This window comes from Lepidochelys olivacea (genome assembly GCF_965140295.1).
Source record: "Lepidochelys olivacea isolate rLepOli2 genome assembly, chromosome: 8".
Lineage (NCBI taxonomy): Eukaryota > Metazoa > Chordata > Testudines > Cheloniidae > Lepidochelys > Lepidochelys olivacea.
In genome coordinates, this window is record NC_140418.1 from 75,289,898 (window position 1) to 75,313,498 (window position 23,601).

At 40.3% G+C, this 23,601-nt stretch overlaps 1 protein-coding gene across 1 annotated transcript in view; it reads right to left on the reverse strand.

Annotated features, from left to right (window-relative positions):
- The window catches only part of BRDT (bromodomain testis associated), a 37,864-nt gene extending 14,762 nt beyond the window's left edge, over positions 1–23,102 (reverse strand). Inside the window, exons 1-12 of the mRNA XM_084636909.1 lie at positions 22,977–23,102; positions 21,957–22,086; positions 16,865–17,043; positions 15,291–15,653; positions 13,782–13,910; positions 13,370–13,558; positions 9,765–9,949; positions 9,402–9,691; positions 9,176–9,289; positions 6,267–6,407; positions 2,185–2,246; positions 419–611 (exon numbers count right to left, since the gene is read on the reverse strand). Coding sequence (XP_084493035.1) covers positions 419–611; positions 2,185–2,246; positions 6,267–6,407; positions 9,176–9,289; positions 9,402–9,691; positions 9,765–9,949; positions 13,370–13,558; positions 13,782–13,910; positions 15,291–15,653; positions 16,865–17,043; positions 21,957–22,086; positions 22,977–23,087 — 2,086 coding nt within the window. The 5' untranslated portion in view covers positions 23,088–23,102. The remainder of the gene's footprint in view (positions 1–418; positions 612–2,184; positions 2,247–6,266; positions 6,408–9,175; positions 9,290–9,401; positions 9,692–9,764; positions 9,950–13,369; positions 13,559–13,781; positions 13,911–15,290; positions 15,654–16,864; positions 17,044–21,956; positions 22,087–22,976) is intronic.
- Positions 23,103–23,601: the final 499 nt, after the last annotated feature.

Sequence of the window (23,601 nt, forward strand, 5' to 3'; positions counted from 1 at the left end):
GATTGGATATTCTTTCCTTTAAACCCAGCTTTACCAATGCAGGATTATGTCCTTTTATCTCAATCTTGAGTCACTTTTTATAGTCACATTACTCTTTTCTATTTTGCTGTTTGACAGTAGTAAAATGACACTTACAAAAACCACTGTATCTGAAGTGTTGGTAGACTGCATTTCTGCAACCAGGATTCTGCTAAGTGTTGCTTGACCTCCATGACATAGAACAAAGGGTGCTCAACACTACACATGGAAGCTATTGCAGGGTCTCTAACCTAACACTTCCCCCATCCTACCTCCCAGCAAACTCCAACAAACAAAACAGGAATTTTCTAGACAAGACCAATACCAATTTTCTTCTCCTGCTATAATGACAGTCTCATGTCAATAATAGCCATTTCATTTTCTGGTGTAAAGATTTTACCTGAAGGAGACAGCATGCTTTGTTCAGGTAGTTTAAGTGGACTATGTTGCAAAAGCTGAGGCCACTGTAGTATTTTAAGAGAAGGCTGTGTTTCTGATGATCTTTGATTTTGCAAGCTACTAGTAAAAGAAAATGAGGTCTGCACTTCAGGAATAGCATTGCAGGATGTCTTTTGTAAAGACAGTGGTATTTGCTGCAGGAAGATTTAAATGTAATTAATTTTTGATATTTACCTTGCATTTGATAAAGTTAACCCTTTATACCTCTTCAAGTTTTCCCGTTTCCACCTGGGCATTTGAAAGTGATCTACTTCTCTTAAAAATACAATACAAATAATATCTGATGTCACTGGTGCCTATAGTATTTGTTAGGAATTCTATAGGTTGACAGCAGAAAAATGTACCCATTTAAATTAACAATGATGCACAATTTAAACTGAAGAAGTGGCATTAACTCCTGCTGTCTGGTAGATACTTTGGTAAATACACTATATTCTGACTCAGATACCAAGTATACGACAGAGAAAGTTGTAGAGATAAAGACAAATTACATTTAAGACCCAGCCTGGTGGCATAGGAGTAGCATTCTGTAAGTCTTAGTTTTACCAGGGAGAGACCGAGATATATCAGTAGCATGGCTCTCACTGTGGAGACACGTGAGCACCTGTCTTGCAAAGGCTACTCACAGTGAATGAAGCTAAGCATATACTTAAGTCTTTGCAGGATCAGAGTCTGAGTGAAAGGTATATTCTAAGAGGAGGTCTTGCATCTATAATGGAGGGTGAATAAACAGCAGTTGAATAAAGGCGTCCAGTTAAGTTTGCCACCTGATTTTCCTATGTGGTTAAGTGCTCTGCTCTGAAAGGAAGAGCAGTATATTTGAAGCACAGGAGCGGTACTCAAACTCTTCCAGAAAGGGCGGGGGGGGGGAGGATTGAGTCCAGTGAGGGCAAACTGATGTGGAAGTTTTCTTGTAAACGTACTTTGAAAAACTAGCTGCCGCCTCTCCTCCCATTTGGGATCAGAGTACATTGTGAAGGATGGGCATGGGCAATGGGAGGGTCATGGCCAAGCAGGTGCACTGGTATATAAGATGGGTATTCACCCAGGAGTGGAGTAGGTAGTTTGTTTATTTATTGGAAAAAGAGAGCTAAAGAGTTTTATATATTTAGTTTCATGTTAGGCTAGTTCCTCTTAAATCTTGCTCATTGTTCAGATGATGCTGTAACGTTTTGGATACTTCCTACATCTGTCACTATATCTGAACGAATATTTTACTGGAAGATTTGTGTGCTTATAGCGAAGATAAGACCTTAGTGTGCTTAGCATGGTTTATTAGGTTGATTCACTTTAGTGTGTGAAGGGTAAGACTGTGTTAAAGACACTTAAAAAAAATAAACCTTGTTAACCATTTTTAGTTAAATGTTGCCTCCATATTTCTCCCCTGTTCCCTCCTCCTCCCCCACATCTGTAGTGAAGTAAGATCCCCAAATGTTGCTCCCACCCCAGCAGCTGGGCGAGGTCTAGCTACAGTGTGTCAGCAATATGCTTAACTTTGAACTTCTGCAGCAAACAAACTTTGTTCCTCCCTATGAGTGAGGTAAACAAAATTAGAATCAAATTAAATATTCAAAATTTTAGTATCAAACAACAGAGAACAAAGCTATTTAAGTGATTTCAGCAAACAATACTAAGCAGTGAATGACAAACCTTTTAATCTAGATCTAAAGTTATATGCATTCTAACAGAAGAGAAATGTGAATTTACCTCCATTTGTTCTTTAGAAGTCAGACCATTCTGTCTGGTTCCATTTGGCTTTGAGCCTATTTCTGTAATCATAAATAAAGTGAAGGGAGAAACTCAAGTATTCACATCTGTTGTATGGATTCACATCAAGACATTTTTAATCTGTATTGCAGTAGCACCTAGAGGTCCAAGACCCATTGTTGTGGGAACTGAACAAACAGGCATCCCTGTCCCAGAGAGCTTACTCCTGTTCACAGAGTTAAGCATCTGTAACACCACTGAAGTCAATGGGACTCAATGCACAGAATTAGGCACACATATAGGGTCCTAATGGGATCTATACCTTAGCTGCCATTGCCATAGAAGAGATGAGGCTATGGTATCCTGGCATACTCCAGTAGCTGGAAGCAGCCCTAGACAGCTAGCAGCCTCAAGTATGTACCCATCCAAGACCATAGGTATAGATTCAGGGCAGGTAGCCCCTCCTGCTACCACAGGCATGCTCTATTTTTAGTGCGCTAACACCTTTGTGTCTCCTGGAGCTGGAAGTTACATCACCATCTCAAAGTGTAGACATGCTCTTAGAGTATCCATTAACTAGATCCATATTTTTATTTCTGATGAAATGGTAGATGAACACATACTGTATTACAAAAACTGATTAACAGTTAAAATTAAGTGTACGTGGCTTTCAGAATAGATGTTTTAAATCAATGACAGCATATAAAATATTTAAAGTGAAAGGCAGCTGTATTTCTAGCTGAAAACTTGCCGTACCAGTGGACTGCATGTCAGTTTTCAATTAACAGCGTGATTTCAAGTTCAAAATACATTCTGTATGTTTTTAGACTATGTCTATTTTTACTTAAAGATTGTCATTCAGTATATGTGAAATGATTAGATATTTGAAGTAGTGACAGATGGCTCAGTAAAACAAAACTTCTAAATGTAACTTTAAACTGCAAGTACTGTAGTTTGTTGGTCTGAGAATGCCACTAAGAGTCAACACCGCCTTGAGATGAACTACCTATATTTTGAACATAGATGCCTATATAAAACTGGCTGAAATGTTGTGCCAGTCATGAAAATTAATTCCAGCTACAAGAGAAAAAAATCCTTTACACTAAAGAATGCGCTTCCATCTTCCAGGCAACTAGTGTAGTTTGGAAGAGCCCAGACACTTTCAAAAATTCTGAACTTGAAGTTCTGGTTTTAACACGAAGACAGAGGTCAACTCTTCAGTGCCGGATATTATTGTCATTGATAGGGTGACCAGACGTCCTGTTTTTAAAGGGACAGTCCCACATTTCAGCCCTCCTGCAGGTGTCCTGACTTTCTTAAAAATGGGCAAATTTGTCCCATATTTTCTGTCTCCCCCCATCAGTACTGGTGGGTCTTGCTGCTGGCTCTTGCTGCTGGCTGTATCCCTGCTCGCCAGCTGCCCATCCACAGGCGGTGAGTGGTAGGGTCCAGTGGCTGATGATGGGGGTGGGTGTACAAGGCTGGTGATGGGGTGAAGCTGCAGCACACAGGGGTGGCCGCTGCCCCTACTGGTCCATCAGCTCAGCCCCCGTTGCATGTTAGCTCTTAACCAGCAGGGCCTCGCCCCCGTCCCGTTTCTGGCCAGTGTTGGCTGCACTCTGCGGCCACTGGTGAGTGCAGGCAGGCACTAGGCAGTGGCCAGTTATGTGTCGCCTCTATTGCCCACCCATCAGCCCTTTTATGTGATCCCTCTCTCACTGTCCTCTCCCTGCTTTGTCCCTTCATCCCCTCCAGCCCTGCTGCTCCCCCATATCACCCCCACTAGCTGAGCAAAGAACCAGCCCCTGGTCAGAATGCTCAGCTTACCAACAGCCTGGCTGGCAGGCTCCTTCTTTCCCCCACTGCCTCTGGCTGGGCCAGCACCCCATGAAAGCCCAAGACTCTCTGGCCTGGGCGCTGGCCAGTAGGAACCAAGCTCTATGGGGCTTTGGCACACGCACAGAGCTGGCACAGGGAAGCCTCTCTGCCCCTCAGCTAAGCTCTGGAGTGGTGGGAGGCGGAGGGGGCCACAGTGCACGGGAGCAATTTCCAATCTGTTCATGCCCTGACCCTGCAGGATCGACAGCAGCCCCGCCCCGGGAAGGAGCTTACCAGCCTCTTCATACGTACACCCACCCTGGGTCCTTCCCCCAAGGAGCCTGGGGCTGCTCCGCCCCCGAGGAAACTCTGCTACTGAGACATCTCTCTAGCCAGGTTTGCTGAAGCTTCTGCAGCCAGGTTCCCTGGGCCCTTGTGCACAATTCATCCTAGGGCTTAACCCTTCCTGTAGCCAGGGGACAGGAGACAGCTGGGTTTTGTCAGTGGCCATTAGGTGCCTTTGAACACTGTGCGGCAGGAAGGGACAAGCTGCTTCCAGCCACAGAAGGAGTGGGAAAGGAGAGGAACGGGGAAAAAAAGAGAGAGAACAAACTCTGCAAAGACATGGGCCAGGTCATCCCTTCCTCTCCCATCTGGCTGGAAGCAGCTCCTATCCCTTCTCTCCCACACAGTGCTGAAAGGCTGCTGCTGGCCACATTCTGGTGTGAACCCTGGCAGAAATTGGCGGGGGGGGGGGAAGCATGTGATCCTGTGTGCCCCCTCCCATGTGTTGCCTTGGGAAGGTGCAGCACCGGGGGAGGCGGGTCCAGCCTGGGGGCCCAGCCAGGCATGAAGGGCAAAGCACACCAGGCAGGGAGGGGGTGTGGGGGTCAGTCAGTCACCCCGTCGTGTGTGTGTGTGTGTGTGTGTGTGTGTGTGTGTGTGTGTGTGTGACCTCTCCTCGTGTGAGCCCAAAAGCCTTAAAGATAAGGCAAATAAAAAATCCAACTATGCAGTATTTCTTTTTAACAGGGGCTCAGTCAACTTGATGATAATTTGAACGTTTGTGCTGCATGGTTCTGATTGATTGCCGTTGAACTTGCTTGAATACGAATAAATTTTACCAGGTGTCCTGTGTTCAGCATAGGGAAATATAGTCATCCTAGTCATTGAGTGTTCAGTAAACTGCAAGGGTGAGCATTTTATGCATAACAGTGTATGTATCAGTCCTTCAGAGGATCTCATCATGTATAGCAGCTTTACCTGCTATTTGAATAATTTTAAGTTTGTTCCCCAAAATCAGTGTACAGAGAGTCTAAGACACGGGCCACTGGAAAAATGGGCTATGTTAACCACCACTGAAACCTCCTTCTTATACTAGATGCTTACACATATTATTGGGAAAAAGATTACATGTCAGGAAAAGTGTTATTTTCCCAGTGTAAACAGGGCCTAAACATTGAGCAATGCTTTAATTACAGTTTGAAAGAACCCCGCTATATACATTTATATTGAACAGTTTGAAAAGTTCAAAGAACTAATACAAGTCTCATTCCTCTCCTCCCACCTCATGAGAGAGATATGCACCTCATGTGTTACAGTAGTCAAAGACACTCACAATCTTGCAGCAATCTGGGATTGTTTTCAATCCAGACTGCACTGCGAATTGCATTTCAGAATGGAACACTGTAAAAACAATTTCCATTAACTCCAGCTTTGTTTTTTTGGGAAAACATTAGTTTGAAGTATTATCATTAGAAATGCTGTTGGTAAGAGTTTTAGGTACTACACCGGCCCTCATCCCTCCATACCCATTTATTTTTCTATTTCTTAAAAAAAGAGTTTTGCTGCTGTGTTGTAGGCCTACATACAAACAAAGTATTTCTATAGTCATCCAATTATAGTAACTGTGTTGTTACAAACACTTAGGCAACACCATTTTTAGACAAATATGAATTAGATAAAAGTATACGACAAGTAACCTAGAATATAGTTTGTGACAAGCTCCAGTACAGATACTTACATTTTGCTACTAGAAGTTTTCATTCACAATTTCAGTTTGCTACTTAAAAAAAAAAAAGTACGTTTCTAGAGAAGTTTTATCCGTAAAAGAGTTTCAGGTATTTCTACTTCATAGCATTTGACTAGACTATGGCACCCTGGAACATACAGCAAGTCAGTAGGCCTAGAAGTATGCAAAGTGAAGCTTCTTTTGTAAATTCTGTATCTCAAGAGGCAGAGGCGATACAATGAGGTTATCTGACCTGATTCAGAGTCACTGGTATCTGAGGAGCTAGAATCACCGCTAGTGCTGCTGCTGCTAGAGTCAGAGGAGGAGCTGCTGCTGCTACTCTCACTCAGTCGCCTTGGTCCACCAATAATCTTTGGTATAGGGTTATTTTCAGCTGCAAGATAAGAAAAGGAAGTACATATAGCACTGAAAGTCTTATGCATATATATGTTAAGTAGGGCTGTCAAGCGATTAAAAAAATTAATCGTGATTAATTGCACTGTTAATAATAGAATGCCATTTAAATATTTTGGATGTTTTATACATTTTCAAACATATTGATTTCAGTTACAACACAGAACACACTTAATATTTATTTTTGACTACAAGTATTTGCACCGTAAAAACCAACAAAAGAAACAATATTTTGCAATTCACCTAATACAAGTACTGTAATGCAATCTCTTTATCATGAAAGTTGAACTTACAAATGTAGAATTATGTACAAAATAAACTGCATTCAAAAATAAAACAATGTAAAATTTTAGAGCCTGCAAGTCCACTCAGTCCTACTTCTTATTCAACCAATCGCGTAAACAAACGTGTTTGTCTAAATTTGCAGAAGATAATGCTGCCAACTTGTTTACAATGTCACCTGAAAGTGAGAACAGGCATTCGCATGGCACTGTTGTAGCTGGTGCCGCAAGATATTTACATGCCAGATGCTTTAAAGATTCATATGTTCCTTCATGCTTCAACCACCATTCCATAGGACATGCGTCCAGGCTGATTACGGGTTCTGCTCGATAACTATCCAAAACCATGCAGACCAACACATGTTCATTTTCATTATCTGAGACAGATGCCACCTGCAGAAGGTTGATTTTCTTTTTTGGTGGTTTGGGTTCTGTAGTTTCCTGCATCGGAGTATTGCTCTTTTAAGACTGCTGAAAACATGCTCCACACTTCATCACACTCAGATTTTGGAAGGCACTCCAAATTCTTAAATCTTGGGTTGAGTGCTATAGCTATCTTTAGAAATTTCACATTGGTACCTTCTTTGCATTTTGTCAAATTTGCAGTGAAAGTGTTCTTAAAACGAACAGCATATGCTGGGTCATCATCTGAGACTGCTATAACATGAAATATATGGCAGAATGTGGGTAGAACAGAGCAGGAGACATACAATTCTCCCCAAAGGAGTTCAGTCACAAATTTAATTCACGCATTTTTAAAAAAATGAGTGTCAGCAGCATGGAAGCACGTCCTCTGAAACGATGGCCAAAGCATGAAGAGGCATATGAATCTTTAGCGCATTTGGCATGTAAATATCTTGCGACACCAGTTACAACAGTGTCATGTCAACACCTGTTCTCACTTTCAGGTGACACTGTAAACAAGAAGCAGGCAGCATTATCTCCCATAAATGTAAACAAAACTTGTTTCTCTTAGCGATTGCCTGAACAAGAAGTAGGACTGAGTGGACTTGTAGCTCTAAAGTTTTACATTGTTTTGTTTTTGAGTGCAGTTATGTAACAAAAAACCCACTATATTTGTAAGTTGCACTTTCATGATAAAGAGATTGCATGACAGTACTTGTATGAAGTGAACTGAAAAATGCTATTTCTTCTGTTTATCATTTTTGCAGTGCAAATATTTGTAATTGAAAATATGAAGTGAGCACTGTACACTTTGTATTCTGTGATGTAACTGAAATAGATATATTTTAAAAACATCCAAAAATATTTAATAAATTTCATTTGGTAATCTACTCTTTAATCATGCAGTTAAATTTTTTTAATCATGTGAGAGCCCTCGCCTGAATACATCTTGTCACATCCTTCATTACTGACATAGCTTATGCTTTGATTCCTTCAAAGTACTAACTCCAACAGAATCCAGCAGTGGGTGCTGGAGAGGCTGGCATTGATGCAGATTCTTAGGCTTGGTCTCTACCACCAACTTGTGATCGGTATAACTACGTTGCTCAGAGGAGTGGAAAGTCCACACCCCTGGCTTACACAGTTACACCGACCTAACTCTCGCTATGTCAATGGGAGGGCTTCCACCATAGTCCACCTCCAAGAGGCAACAACTAACTAGAGCAACTGGAGAAACTCTCCCATCAGTGTAGGGAGGGTCTTCACAAAGCCCTATGGTGGTGGTGCTGCAGTGCTGTAAGCGTAGACAAGCCCTTACCCAAGCAATGGCCCCTGACCAATGCATTCCAGAAGTATTAGACCCTCTGTGCTGATTTACTGTTGAATTTAATCTGTTGACACTAGAGTTCAAGAGAGCTTTATGCCACTCTCCCTGGACCCCACTGCTCTGAGACTGCTGGGTGAAACCAGTGACCAAGATATTTCTTATGTACTATTTTTAACTGCACACTTTTTGCAGGCACTTGACTGTGTCTTTATCATCTTAAAGAAGAGATGAAGGAGGTGGAAAAGAACCAATTCAATATTCACACCACCACACCAGAATAGGATTTGAAAAAGAGGAACATGGTTAAATGAAACTTTTTCCTGAAGCATTTTCTATTAGCCATGATCAGATGCAGGATGCCACACAAAATACAGACCTTTGCTATGGTGCAAGTGGCAATTCCTGTGGTCTGACTGGCACCCTACATTGCTTGAGAGATGCGAACGCCATGAAGTACAAGATAACTTTTGTTAATATTTTTAGAAAATGTTACAGAAAAGGTTCTGTAACAGATGAAAAAAATAGCTGACCAACAAAAAATTACTGTTGTGGTGTAGTTGAGATAATATAGGAGAGATCTCCCACTCTTGCAGGTTAAAAAAAAGTGACGACTAGCAACTTCTAGTGCCGCTAATATTTTAAAAGGAAGAAATCCCACCAGTTATATCAGAGTACAGACGTCAGGAGGAAATCTCATTATAAAGAACAGAGCAGTACAACTAATGGTCACATTACATTTGCTATTTTGCTTTTTAGGGTTTAACTGCCCATTGACATCCAGCAGCCTCTTTTCCAACTCTTGTTTTTTCTCAAAATTAAGTTCTTCTTTTGACTTCTCTGGTTTCTTCACTGTATATGAAATAAAGAGAGACATTAAGAGCTACATCAAGAGCTACATCCAAACCCAAAATAAATTCTAGTTAAACATATTGTGTAGAGTTTATCCATGATATATACACACCATGTTTTCTTGGTCTTTTCCTTAAACAAGCCATCACATATTTCTCTAGTTCTCTAAGTGTTGATGCTTTTAAAGTTTCAAAGTCTATTTCTATCTCATCAGGATTAGAGTTTCTCAGTGAAGGCTCTCTTGACTGTATTATATATACCACTTTTCCAAGCTTATCTCCAGGAAGTTTATTTATGTCCAAACTCAACTGCCTTTTTTCATCATAATTCATAGGCTTGGCACTATCCTCATCTTCTGATTTATGTGCCAGTGAGACTTGCTGCTTTGTTTTCTTTGACTGACTACAAGAGAGAGAGTTTACTGCATTGAGAGCAATTTAAAATAATTTGTCACCCACACAACCCTCACACTTACATATTTAAAGACAGTTTTTTCTTCAATTTCTTTTTTTGCTTTAGCTTTTTCTTCTTTTGATTCACATATTTGTGTTTGGATTTCTCTTTGCCTCTTTTCCCCTTTTTAGACTTCCCTTTTTTCTTCCTCAGCTTGGGCAAGGAGGTTTTGGCCAATGCCCGCAACTGCTGATGAACAGCTTTAAGCTGTCAAAGAAAAGAAGAAAGGAAACTAAGCATCTTGATAGTCATTACAGAAAAAATATTGGGAAGGGAAAAAACTGGTCCCGAAGGCCATGGGAGAGTTTTGGCAGCTGGGCAGGGATAGTAGGGTGTTTACTCAGTCGTGTAACAAGATTTTGGAAGGTAGAACAAACAGGATGAGGGGAGCTTTGGAAAATGGGGGCTTGCATTAAGAGGGAGAACATTTGTAGCAGCTACATGTGCACATAGGGGTTGTCTCTTGCCTCCCAGACTTGCAAAAAAAAAATTGTCTTCCTGCAGAAACATCCCAAAGCTCTTCTTTAGCATGAGGAACTTGGGGCTCAAGTGTCTCAGTGCATCGCTTGCCCACCTCCTGTGAGATGTTTCTGTGAAAGGCAGTCTAGAGAGGATGTTGGGGCAGAGTCTTCCACATCATAAGTCCAAGCTATTTTGAAGTCTTGTAGTCTGGCCAGACAGTTATACTGAAACCAAGACAAAGTGCTGGCTTCAACAATCAGCTGGAACTATATAACACCTGCAGAGATAACACTCATGTTTTGTCCAAGTTAAAAAAAAAAAAAGGGCGGGGGGGGCAGATTACACTGCATAGGGATTAAAAGAGGAAAGGATGGATAAGAAGTCCCATCAAGACACATTAGCTCGACAGTTCACTGCAGAACAGTTAAGCAGAAGTAAGGGTGATTATTAATCTGCCTGCCCTCAGCAAAATGGAAAACACCACACATCTTGATGCTGTTTGAGAAGTTCGTTTCCAAATTAAGTAGCTCAGCACACGGAAATTTAGAGCTAAAACCCATCCACCTTTCATTAAATTTTGGAACTCTTCTCTGGACTTTTGCCAGAATTTGAGCATCTTGACACAGATGCAAAAAAGCCCAGTAATTGTCCTGATGGAACCTCACAGTGGCTATGCTCATTAAAATTCAATAAATTATATTTTTAAAAGAGTAAGATGATACTAAGATAGCCTTCATAAAGGGACTGCAATCAACACTAAACTGACAGAAAATAGAGGAGCTGTAGACGTTCCAACTTGAATTTTGGTAAGAGTTGAGTTTCAGTGGTGCAATTAATTTTTAAGTAACTTATCACTGATGCTTTCTTGCCCAGCAGGGAGACTGAGAATGTAATAGCCTTCTTTCATTCTTAGGATTTGGAGGTTGTGGATGAGAGAGTCTGCATGCAGCCTCCTCTTAAATTAGGAGTTGAAAACAGTGTCATAGATTAATTACATTCCCTTAAATTTGCAATAAATGTTTAGATTTGACCTATGATCTTTAGAGTATGTTAGAATAATTCCTACTGATATTGTTCCTCAGACAGGTACACCCAGCAGTGATAAAGTAGAAACTTCACAATCTTGTTTACAATAGTTTAATGTAGCCTAGCATCTTATTGACCTGCTTTCCACAAAACTTGAACATATTCATGATCATTTTAGGACAACTCAAAATTCAAAGACAAAACAAACAAAGCATTAGATTGCTCATCGGACTGAAAACCTGAAGGAGTTTCATTATTATGTTAGGCATTTAAGAGTCCAGGTCAGTGTGCCTGAAAGTAGTTAACATAGGATGGTGATAATTTATGAAGTGAAGTAGCTTTGAGAGAGTCTAAAGGCACAAAGGCAGCAAGGTATTCATGAAAGAAAAAGTCCTGGGAAGGACAGTTAAAAAAGGAAGGGGTAATTGAATAGCCAGAGGCTAGAACTATAGCTCAGTAGGATCTGGAGTAAGCAAGAGAGCTTAAGGGCAAGCCTACACTATGGGGAGAAGTTGACCTAAGTTACACAACTCCAGCTATGTGAATAATGTACCTGGAGTCAACATAGCTTAGGTCGACTTATTGCGGTGTCTACACCACCCTGGGTCAACCCATCTTACCCTTCTCATTCCAGTGGAGTACCAGAGTCAACGGGAGAGCAATCTGTGGTTGATTTAGCGGCTCTTCACTAGACCCATTAAATTGACCACCAGTGGATCGATTGCCATAGCGTCGATCCCTCGTAAGCGTAGACATACCCCAAGTCAGTGGTTTTCAAACTTTTTTTCTGGCCACCCAGTTGAACAAAACTGTTGATGCCCATGACCCAACAGAGCTGGGGATGAGGGGTTTGGGAGGGGCTCAGGCAGAGGGTTGGGGTACGGGGGCAAGGGCTGCGAATGAGGAGTTCAGAGTATGGGAGGGGGCTCTGGGCTAGGACAGGAGGTGATCAGGGCTCTGGGCAGGGGGTGCAGGCTCTGGGGTGCGGCCAGGAATGAAGAGTTAGGGTTGCAGGAGGGGGCTCCAGGTTTTGGGGGGGGGGAAGAGACTCAGGGCTGGGGCAGAGGATTGGGGCATGGGATTACCTCCAGCGGCTCCTGGTCAGCAGCACAGCCGGGGTACAGAGGCAGGCTTCCTACCTGTCCTGACACTGCGGACCACTCTGTGCCCCAGAAGCAGACAGTAGCAGGTCTGGCTCCTAGGCAAAGGCACCGTTCTTCCCCTCCTCCCCCTGCCCACCTCCCATTGGCCAGGAACAGACCAATGAGAGTGCAGAGCCACTGCTCGGGGTGGAGGCAGTGCTCGGAGCCCCGTGGCCCCCTGCATCTAGGAGCCGGACCTGCTGCTGGCTGCTTCCGGGGCATAGTGTGGTGTCTGAACAGATAGGGACTAGCCTGCCTTAGCTGGGCAGCACCGCTGACGGGAGTTTTAATGGCCCAGTCGGTGGCACTGACCAGAGCCGCCGCAACCCAGTGCCTTCCATTCCGCGACCCGGTACTGGGTTGTGAATCACAATTTGAAAATCACTGCCCTAAGCGACTTGTCTTGATGCTAACTGGCTGCCTCTTCAACTGCTTGAGAGGTGCAAAGAGCCCAATTGGATTGGGGCTTCAGAACAAGGCAATACCAACTGGATTTAGGCACTTTTGAAATTTTAATCCAATGCATTTTAAAGAACAGGTAGCAGATATCCTATTCAACAACGTCTGCCTACTGAAGGCTCTGAAGCCAGTATGTAGAAAGTTAAGCCTGGGATAACTCAGTGGTTTGAGCATTGGCCTGCTAAACCCAGGGTTGTGAGTTCAATCCTTGAGGGGGCCATTTAGGGATCTGGGGCAAAAATTGGGGATTAGTCCTGCTTTGAGAGGGGGCTGGACTAGGGACTCCTGAGGTCCCTTCCAACCCTGATATTCTATGAATCTATCATCTCCCACAAAGTAACCACAGTGTAGTGTGCTACCACATAAGAAAATAATTCTGTACCACCACCCCAAATGCACACTTCTGGACATACATTTAAAAAAACCTCTTTACTTGGGTTCCTAGCACTTAGTTCTAGACCTTAGAATGGATACATATGAACAAGAGCCACCCAAGGCTATAATAGTCACGCACTTTGTACAGAGCATTGTTGCTTACTTGCTCCTGAAGCTTTGCAAGGCGCCTTGTTCTTTCCTCTTCTGAATCTTCGGATGATCTTTCTTCTGTGGAGTCATCACTGGTGCTTTCACTAGAAAAAGCACTTGCTATTTGTGTTTTGGGCTGTGATGGTGGTATACTTGCAACAGGTTCATCTGGAATTTTGGCAAATTGCATCTCAAAGATATCCTAAAATATAAATAAAAAATGTTGGGACCTCTTTTATAGAAGAGTTTTTCATCTTTACTGATTTCTTTGTATTGGTCTAGATGTCCTAGAGTAGTCACAGGTCACCTAGCACCCAATGATTTCTCTTCTATCTCCTATGCTAATTCTCCAAGAGCCATTACCAGAACAGCACCACAGTGGGAATCTTGGGTGGTCCAGTTTAATTTATTAAGTGATAACTCACCTGCAGTTTTCTTGCCATAGCAACCACTTCATGGTCTGGAGAGTTGTATTTGTAGCAATTCATAAACATTAATCTAATATCTGCAGCAAACGCTTGTGTATCTTTATATTCATAGTTATCCATTTTCTTCTATGAGGAAACAGAATAATGAAGTTGCTTTTTAGATTATATAAACTTTAAGCTACAGACTATGTATCTGGGGCTTAACACCAAATATAAAAAAGTCAAGAAAGATTGATACTTCCAGCATCAGAATAAATCTTGTGCAGTAGGGTTACCATACTGCAGAAGCTCCAAAACCATCATTAAAGAAAAAAAAAAAACCCAACACACACACCACACAAGCTCATACATCACATAGCCTCTTCTGACTTAGAATATTCTGTTGCAAATATTAACTGTCAGCAATACAACTTTATTGAATTAAAGCTATGATACTAACAGGATCTGAATAACTAAACTTTCTGTTGTAGTACCAAAAAGCTTTAGCTAATGTTCAGTTATAGATTATAAAGAATCTACATTTGTTCTGCACATGTCCTCTCTTTAATTTGTATTGTAACTCATGTAGATGACTGAAATACTCTAATAAATCCAGGCCAAGGTTTTGCAATAAATAAAAAATAAATATGGGCAGTTAAAGTTGGGTTCCCAGACCCTAATTTAGCTACCTAAATAAGTGGCCTAATTTTCAGAAGAACTGAGTACCTGAGAGCTCCACTGAAGTCAATGGGAGCCATTAAGTTCTCAACTCTTCTGAAACTTAGGCCACTTATTTAGGTAGCTAAATAAGGGTTTGGGAACCCAACTTTAGAAATCAATATTTTATAAAAATATGTATCCATTTTTTCAGTCCTTGACTACACTGTCTAAAGGACTTATTGTGTTTTTTATAAATGGGGACAAACATGACAGAGTCTGAATTATGGCCCTACCAATTAAGATGGGGAGCAGTTAAGTTTAAGACAAAACAGGGAGCTTACACGGTTGAGACATCTGGGCGTTTGAGGTTTCAGATTGCATCATGAGAGCGAGTCTTGAAGGGCTAGAGTGATGCTTAAGTACTGGGAAAAGGATAGAGACTATCATCTGTTTATATAGAAGACTACTGTCAGCATATATAAAAAGTGACCCAAAAAGGTACTTTTACCTGTGCCCCAGTAGGTTTATACAGATAGGCTAGAAACTTGGAAAGCTTGCATCATGACTAGAAGTTTGCTTGAGTGAAAGTCTAACTGTGATGTAAGACCTCTTACTAATTTTTGAGCTCAGTTCACCCTACAAGTAAGCAAACTAATTACTTTAGCAGTTAATCAACAACATGAAATAACCGTAAGACACTATGTACAACAGGATATGCAGTCTTTGTGCCTAGATTTACTTTCCTTAAAGAACCAAGTCTTCATGACATTTTCAGATTCAATTTAAAAAGGTATATTTAATTTAGGACCATAAATCCCTTATACATGAGAATAAACTAGAGTTGTGAATCTAGCCAAAACCTCTTACCTTAATAGTTCCAAGGTCTATAGGGCATTTTGTGGTATCATGGTGGTCATTGAGCCCCAAAGCTGTAATGTCTACAGGTTTATAGAAAGGCCAAGCATATGATGCATGTTTCTTTGCAAACATTTCTTTAAGGATCTCACTACAATGCTTTAGTTGTTCTGATAATTGAACATTTTTGACAATTTCAAGTGGCTGTTGAGAATCTGGCAAGTCTTTCTTTAGAAGACTGTCTGGTACACTACATTCACTTTCTCCTCTACATGATATTTTAGCAACTTTTGGTTCATTAAGTGCTGGAGAAGATTCACAGCTTGCTGTGAATATTGTAGTAGTATCAGCCTTCCTTTTCACACCCTTTTTAACCTAGAAAACAAAAGTTCACACAGAATATTTCAAGTAACTAAAACAGCACAATTCCACTATAAATAGCAAAAGAGAAACTTCTTTGGTTTTTTAGACAAAAAGCTTCTGTATTTTTTATCCACAACTGTAGAACTTGTTTCTACAATTTTATATTTAAGACCTACATTTTCAGAAAAGTGTTACAAATCTAGCATCAAATGTAATGCTTTCTTCTTTAGAGTTGGAAGGAAAGCGTACTACAGTTTAATCTATTTTGCAGTCACTTTTAAGTAGGGTAAAATCTCAAAAAAGTTACTAGATTATGAAGTTGACATAAGAACAGCCACCAGCAAATACAAAGATTGCTGCACTCTAGTATTTGAGGCCTAATTAGAGGCCATCAGTACAAGCTTTTAGCTCATAAGTTTTGTCTAACATTGTGCTGCCGCTGGTTTGGAGGAGATACAATATATGCACTTTGCCACTAACTCACTAAGACACTCACCAGATACATATTTTTACTTTTCTGAAAAAGGTCTGGGAGAGAGCATGCATGTTTCCAGCTGGAATAGTTGAAACAAAGCTAGTTGATAGGAGATGGTTTGAGCTAACCAAAATGGCATGTTTTCACACACAGGTCTAGATAACAGCAATTGTTTTTGGTAGCTCATACAAACGAGTTGTTTAAAATAACTATTCTGTTATAGATTTAACAGGTAATCTGCTTATTTTGAAAAATCAAGTATTGCCATCATATCATGGACTTAGTTTACATTAAATCAGTTCCTTTTGAATATTTAATTTTGAAGTTTAGCAGAGATCTGTCCCCATATCTGGAAACTACCTTTAACTTAACATAAAGCAAAGCTACCAGTCTCTCAAACCATCTTTCTGAAAAACAAACACGTTCTTTAACTCATCTCAGCACAAAGAAAAGCAAAACACCCAGATTTAAATATGCAATCACCCTACATTTTGACTCAACCTCTGCCCTAAATACTGTAATTAGCGCTGCCCCACTTATTCGAGAGATCAGAAATTGTGTATAAAAAAAAAATCTACATTTTATAGGATGCAAGATAAATAGGTTGTGTTCATTCACAGTGCCCTATGTTAAATGGTGTTCCATTAGTTTTGTGCGTGAGCCACATTATACGTGGATGTATCAACTACTGCCCCAGATAGTATCAATCTACTTTCATTTAGAAGCCAGTATTCAAAAGGCAACTTACTTTTGATATAGGTAGTGTGGCTGACATTAAGGTAGTCGACTGAGTCATTGACAGAGGGGCTAGCGCAGGCTGCTGTGGTACTGGAGTCATCACTTGAGGCTGCTTAACAATGCTTTCAAGTTGCTTCTGCAGTTGATTTTGCTTAGTGGTACAAACTCCTGAATCAGGCTGCTGAGCTCCTAATAAATCAAACCAATTTACAGAGATGTGTACTTTGGTGTCCCAACAGTTCCAGTCCTATGTTCTTACAGAAGAGATCTCCTAGGTCATCGAGTCCAACCTCCTGTTATTGCAGGCAACTTAGTCATAATCCCATTAATGAATGTATCAAACCCCCATCTTTACATTTCCTTTCACAAAGCTCCTGTTTGTAGGCCCAAAGGCCACACTGTCTTATTTTCATCTGACCAAATACTTACGTGCAATTGGTGCTCTCTGAAGCTATACATAAGTGCAACAATTACCACTCTTGCATTCATGCTCCTAATGCAAGTCCAGATGGGGACTCTCCCGGTTCAGATCTGAAGTGCTGTTTCAGCAGCGGAGCCATAGTGCCCCCAAGAGTCTTCAATCCAATTAATGCCCTTGAAAAAAACTGAACTAAACTATTTATCTTTGAAAGCAATAGTTAGTTGACTCATCTTTTTTCCAGAGATACAGGCTTTTTTAGGGTTCTATTTTTGGAAATTGAATTTCTCCATTGAGGTCTGCCATTTGGATTTAAAAAAAAAGTGGACTAGAATAGAAGTAGTACTGGAACTAGGAACAGATACCAGATAAACAGTCTGTGACAGAAATCCTCTCTGTAATTTAAGATTTACTATTCCAAATTCCAATATTCCAAAAGTAAGTTTACTAATTTGGAGAAGCACTTAGCTTGGAAAAGGGGTTCTGTAAGACCACTAGTTAATAAGCTAATTATTAACTTGAGGAGTCCAAGCAACAGTGATTTATAGTTGTGTACTCCAGGTGGCTGCCCTCATAAATCTCTCATGTGAAGTCTGATTGAAGGTTCACTGTGGAAGCAGAGACTTCTTTAATGTGACCCTAAAAATCAAAGGCCTGCCAAAGGTGACAATAAAATATTCACTCTGCCAAACATTAAGAGATGGTTCTCAAAGAGCAGAACAGTTGAGTGGTAAGCAAGAGGTTGGGTACATTATCGCAGGACATTAGTTACTCCACATGAAGTCCTTAAGATCTTTGAAACAGATTGTGGAAGAGAACTTCCCTGGGATGGATGCAAGGGCGTATGAGTAACCTTGATAGGTGACTTATTGAAACTGAATCTTGATACCAGCTCTGAAAGTAGTGAGATGCATTTACAGTATCACCTCGTTAATGAAGAATTTAATGTAAGATGGAATGGCACCAAAATGACTTCTTTTCCTGCACAATTTTCTCCAAGAGGATGGAAAGGAAATCTGGAGTTATCCCTAGAAGCCAACTTTCTTCCTAGCCACCACTTGTATAGACTGCCAGGGTAGCATGGCTGTTGTCAGGACTGGTCATTTTTCACTGCCACCCTAGCCCTTTATAGGCATTTCAAGATGTCTGGCCTGGTCCTGTTCAGTATCAAAAATAAGGATAAGCCTTTCTTAAAGAGAAACTAATATTGTCTTAGGGAGGTTCATGGAGGAACATCAGTAATTTCCTCAGCACAAGTGATAGCCAAATGCACCATGAAAGTTTAAATATTTAAAGTGCCTAATGTTCCAAGGACACTTTGTATCTAGATTAGGCAATAGCCAGGCCGTGGTGGCACATACTTTTGAGTGAACTGGAGAAGTGTGGCATTTGTGTAGACATTCAACATAGTGAAGGAGTACTTGTGGCACCTTAGAGACTAAGAAATTTATTTGAGCATAAGCTTTCGTGAGCTACAGCTCACTTCCACTGCATGTATCCGATGAAGTGAGCTGTAGCTCACGAAAGCTTATGCTCAGATAAATTGGTTAGTCTCTACTCCTTTTCTTTTTGCGGATACAGACTAACATGGTTGCTACTCTAAAACCTGTCAACGTAGTGAAGATCCCTTATTCTGCTTCACATGAGACTTTCAAGCATGGAGGCTTATTGTCTTCTAGGGAGCACTGGGGAGACCAAAAGAGTAACATGGTAAGATAAAAAAAAAATAGCAAGTCATGGTCCACCTCAAAGCAGACTGTTTTATTCCTCTAGCAGACACCACGCCAGGTCATTTTAAGACACCATAGGGATGCTTAGGGTCAGTTCTCAGGATGGGCAAATAGGGCAGTCACCTCAGGCATGCCAAAATGCAATGCCACTTTTTTTTTTTTTTTTTTTTGGGCTGTGCTCCCAGTTAGCTTGCCCTTTTTTATTTCTGGCTCAGCTGCTTGAGGGGTGGGATGCAAGAGGGCAAGGCACAAAAACAGCTAGGGCCTCTCCTTGGGATGCTTCTCAGATATACTTGAGATAAAAGGAAATGGGGAATCCTCAAGTGTCTTCTTTCTTCTTCAAAGTAGTATAAGTGTTTGACAGAGGATTAACTCCAGAAAACATGGAGCCATGAGGCCTACACCATAAGTACAGCAGTAACAGAATATTTAAATACAGGACACTGCATGACAAATTTACACAAGTTTTGGTAGATAGCCATCAAGCAAACAGGGTGATACAGCAGAGGCAGCTGAGAGCAGTGCCCCTTTACTGTCAGAAGTGAAGGAGTCATAGGAAGCAACTGGGGATAGGGTGCTGCAGCTCTAATTAAGACATCACACAGTATCATTTGTTAGAGATAACAGCTCAAGACTGCTGCTCTACTGCCAAGTGCACAGACCCAAGAGTTGTCACCTGTGTCATCATGTATCTATCTATCTTGTAGTTTCAAGGCAAATCCAACATAATGTACTTTTGATTCCTACAGAGAGAATACATTCTCACTTATCTTTCCTGTTAAATGTGTCTCTCTGGCAACATACAATACCCAATACCCTTGAAAACAGACAAGTATGAACTTGTGGTAAACTATGGTAAACGTTATGTATAATGTTTAATAAAGGTATGACTCACAAAGCTCCAAATATGTAGAGTTGGGGTCGGGGGGACGGGACGGACGGACAAAAAAAACCCAAACAACCAACCTGTTTGGACAGCATGATGGTAGAGCCATTTTATGAGAATCAGATTTCCAAACGGATACCCAGTTCATGGCCAAAGTATATATCCTCATTGTGAAAGGAAATGAAGAGCACCATATTGTTATATATGAGTTAATAGTTCTACATTTATAAGTTGCACTTTCACAACAAAGATTGCAGTACAGTACTTTCATGAGGTGAACTATAAAAATACTATGTTTTGTTTATTTTTACAGTGAAAATATTTGAAATAAAAATATACACTTTGTATTCTATGTTGTAATTGAAATCAATATATATGAAAATGTAGAAAAACATCCAAAATATTTAATAAATTTAAATAAAAATTTAATTTTGGATTATTACATAAATTAATTTAAATTAGTATTCTATTGTTTAAAGTGCAATTAAAACTGTGATTAATTTGGAGTTAGTCCCATGATTTAACTGCGATTAATCAACAGCCCTATTATAATACATTTGTTTATACAGCACCTTTAAATCAGCAGATCACACTTCTGTGAAGTGCTCAGAAGCCTCTTAATTTTACAGAAAGGAAGAAGCAGAGGTACAAGAATACTAAACAATTTTATCAGTGACAAATAGTGATTTAGCAACAGAGATAAGAATAGAAAACCGGATCGCTCTTGACCTGCACACCTCTGCTCTCACACCTGGAAGAAGGCTAACAGACTTGCATTTCCCTTTTCAAATAGTTAATATTTTACTTTTAAACTTCCTAACTTAAAAGTATATTAACTAGCTTACAATAAAAAAAACTAAGTCAATTATGGAACATATGCACTGCACTTCTGCTCCTTTCAGGAAGGATCTTTCATCAGATGGATAAACAATTTTTCCTAAAACTATACTACTGTACCTGTTAACTGTCAATGCAGAGAATGAGCTAAACCTCAAACTCATGTCAAAAGGTAGAATTTAAAAAAAATAAGTTATTCAGCTAGAACTGGGGAGGGTATTTATTATTGGCATATTGAACCTGCTTAAACTTTGAAGCAATGATTTTTTGCCTGTCTACTGAATTCCAGGAAAATCAAGTGACAGTTGTCATTTTGTGAAATACAGAGTCCTCATCCCAACTGCTCCACAGTAAAGTTTAGGTTTCAGAGTAACAGCTGTGTTAGTCTGTATTCGCAAAAAGAAAAGGAGTACTTGTGGCACCTTAGAGACGAACCAATTTATTGGAGCATGAGCTTTCGTGAGCTACAGCTCACTTAGATTCATAGAATATCAGAGTTGGAAGGGACCTCAGGAGATCATCTAGTCCAACCCCCTGCTCAAAGCAGGACCAATCCCCAATTTTGCCCCAGAACCCCCTAAATGGCCCCCTCAAGGATTGAACTCGCAACCCTGGGTTTAGCAGGCCAATGCTCAAACCACTGAGCTACTTCATCGGATGCATGCCATGGAAACTGTAGCAGACTTTATATATACACAGAGAATATGAAAAAATACCTCCTCCCACCCCACTGTCCAGCTGGTAATAGCTTATCTAAAGTGATCACCAGGTGGGCCATTTCCAGCACAAATCCAGGTTTTCTCACCCTCCACCCCCCCACACACAGATTCACTCTCCTGCTGGTGATAGCCCATCCAAAGTGACAAGTCTTTACACAATGTGCATGATAATAAAGTTGGGCCATTTCCTGCACAAATCCAGGTTCTCTCACCCCCTCACCCCCCTCCCAAACACACCAGACACACAAACTCACTATCCTGCTGGTAATAGCTCATCCAAAGTGACCATTCTCCCTACAATGTGCATAATTAAGGTGGGCCATTTCCAGCACAAATCCAGGTTTGGGTTTTAGTCTAAATAGTAAACTGCTTACAGTTGCCGTAAAATTTTACCATTCTATGGACAAGAATATCAACTCTTCCACAATTTGATGTTTACAAAAAAAGTCGTAATTAAAATTTGAACTGTTAGCAAGTTAATATATTAACACTGTATGTAGTCTAGTATTTACCTTCTTGTTTCTTTCCTTTTCTTTTCCCTTTGTTGACTATCACTATTCTCTCTTCTGGAGGCATTTGTGCCACTTTCTGCATAAATACTTTTTCTAGCTCTTGTGCCATAAAAACGATGTCATCACCTGGCTGCAAGATATAATTATGTTTGTAAATCACAGAATATAGGCAATATACTTTAATATACAATACAATAATTTAATATACAATGTACAAGAGTATTACGTTCAGTAGCATTATAATACACCCATGTTCTGTAGCATCGTGCAGTACAAGTTTACTGTCAATCTGAAGTTATTACAGAACAACCTTAAAAGGGTTACATAACCCACGCCACCAGTTCCACAACAAATTATGATTATATTGAAAGACTAAATGCCCCGCCACCCCTTTATTATTTCCTTCAATATTTCCCCAACCATCCCACCCCTACACGGAGACAAGTTTCAGACTGTTCACTTGAGCATCCTTCAACTCCTGAGGATACTGCAATCAAGTATTAGAACAAAATCACCTGAGTTTGCCATGCATAAGAAGCATCTTAAAAGTTGCTTCTTCCCTTGGTCCGTCACACACTATTTTGTCAGTCATTATCCATTGCAAAGCTCATCTATTCACCCAGCTTCCTGAAGGAGTGGAATGTGGGATTCAGGATAATCAGGAGCATGTGTACATGCGTCTTACTTATGATAAGCTTTTTAATTGTTAGACATGTTTGTTGTGCGATTACATGGGCTATGTTGTAGTGGATTTGTTGGTAGGATCCTTGTGTGGGGACATTTATCCTTTCAATGAATTGTACAGATGGCTAGAGATTGACTAGGTGCTTTTGGTAAGTTTGAATAAATACTAGCAGCCTATTTAAATGAATGTTTTCCATTAAAATTCAGAGACACGTTAGGTTATTTGGCTGTTACAAGTAACAAAATGCATCAATAGCAAACACTTTCAGAATTGGGTATATGGCCTACTGATCACTATCATTTACTACAGTCCCCTCTTTTTAGCATTTTACATACCTTGTTATACACATAGCAGTTCGTGAACATAGTTTTAAAGTCTTCAATGCAGTCTGTAGCTTTTGTATAATAATTATGTTCCAAACGCTTTTTAATTGTGCTCAAGTCCATGGGTTTCTTAATGATATTATAATAATCCTGTGGTTTTGAAAAAGATGGTTAAAACTATATTAATTTGTGAATTTAATTAAAGATTAATAAGTATTACTAGAACATGAGTGCTCTTGTACATTTGAGGACAACCTGTTAACCTTAACAGGAGAACAGAATTACTATGTTGCTAAATTTGGAATAGGAACATTCTATTAAAAGAAAGCTTTCTTTCAGGTTTAAAATTACCATTAAAAGCATCGTAAGTGCCACAACAGCAGAGGTATTATGGAACTTAATTTCTTTGTACTCTTCCTCTTGCATGATAGATTTTTAAAAAAAAAGTATTAATTTCAATAGTATTATTGAATAGGACCATGTGGACAAATGACACTTCTGCTAGGAATAATAGTTCTCTTGTATAGCACTTTTCATCTGTTGGTTTCAAAGCAATTTACAAGTGAAAATAAGCATCCCCATTTCCCAGATGGAGAAATGGAAGCAAAGACAGGCAAAGAGACTCGCACAAAATTGC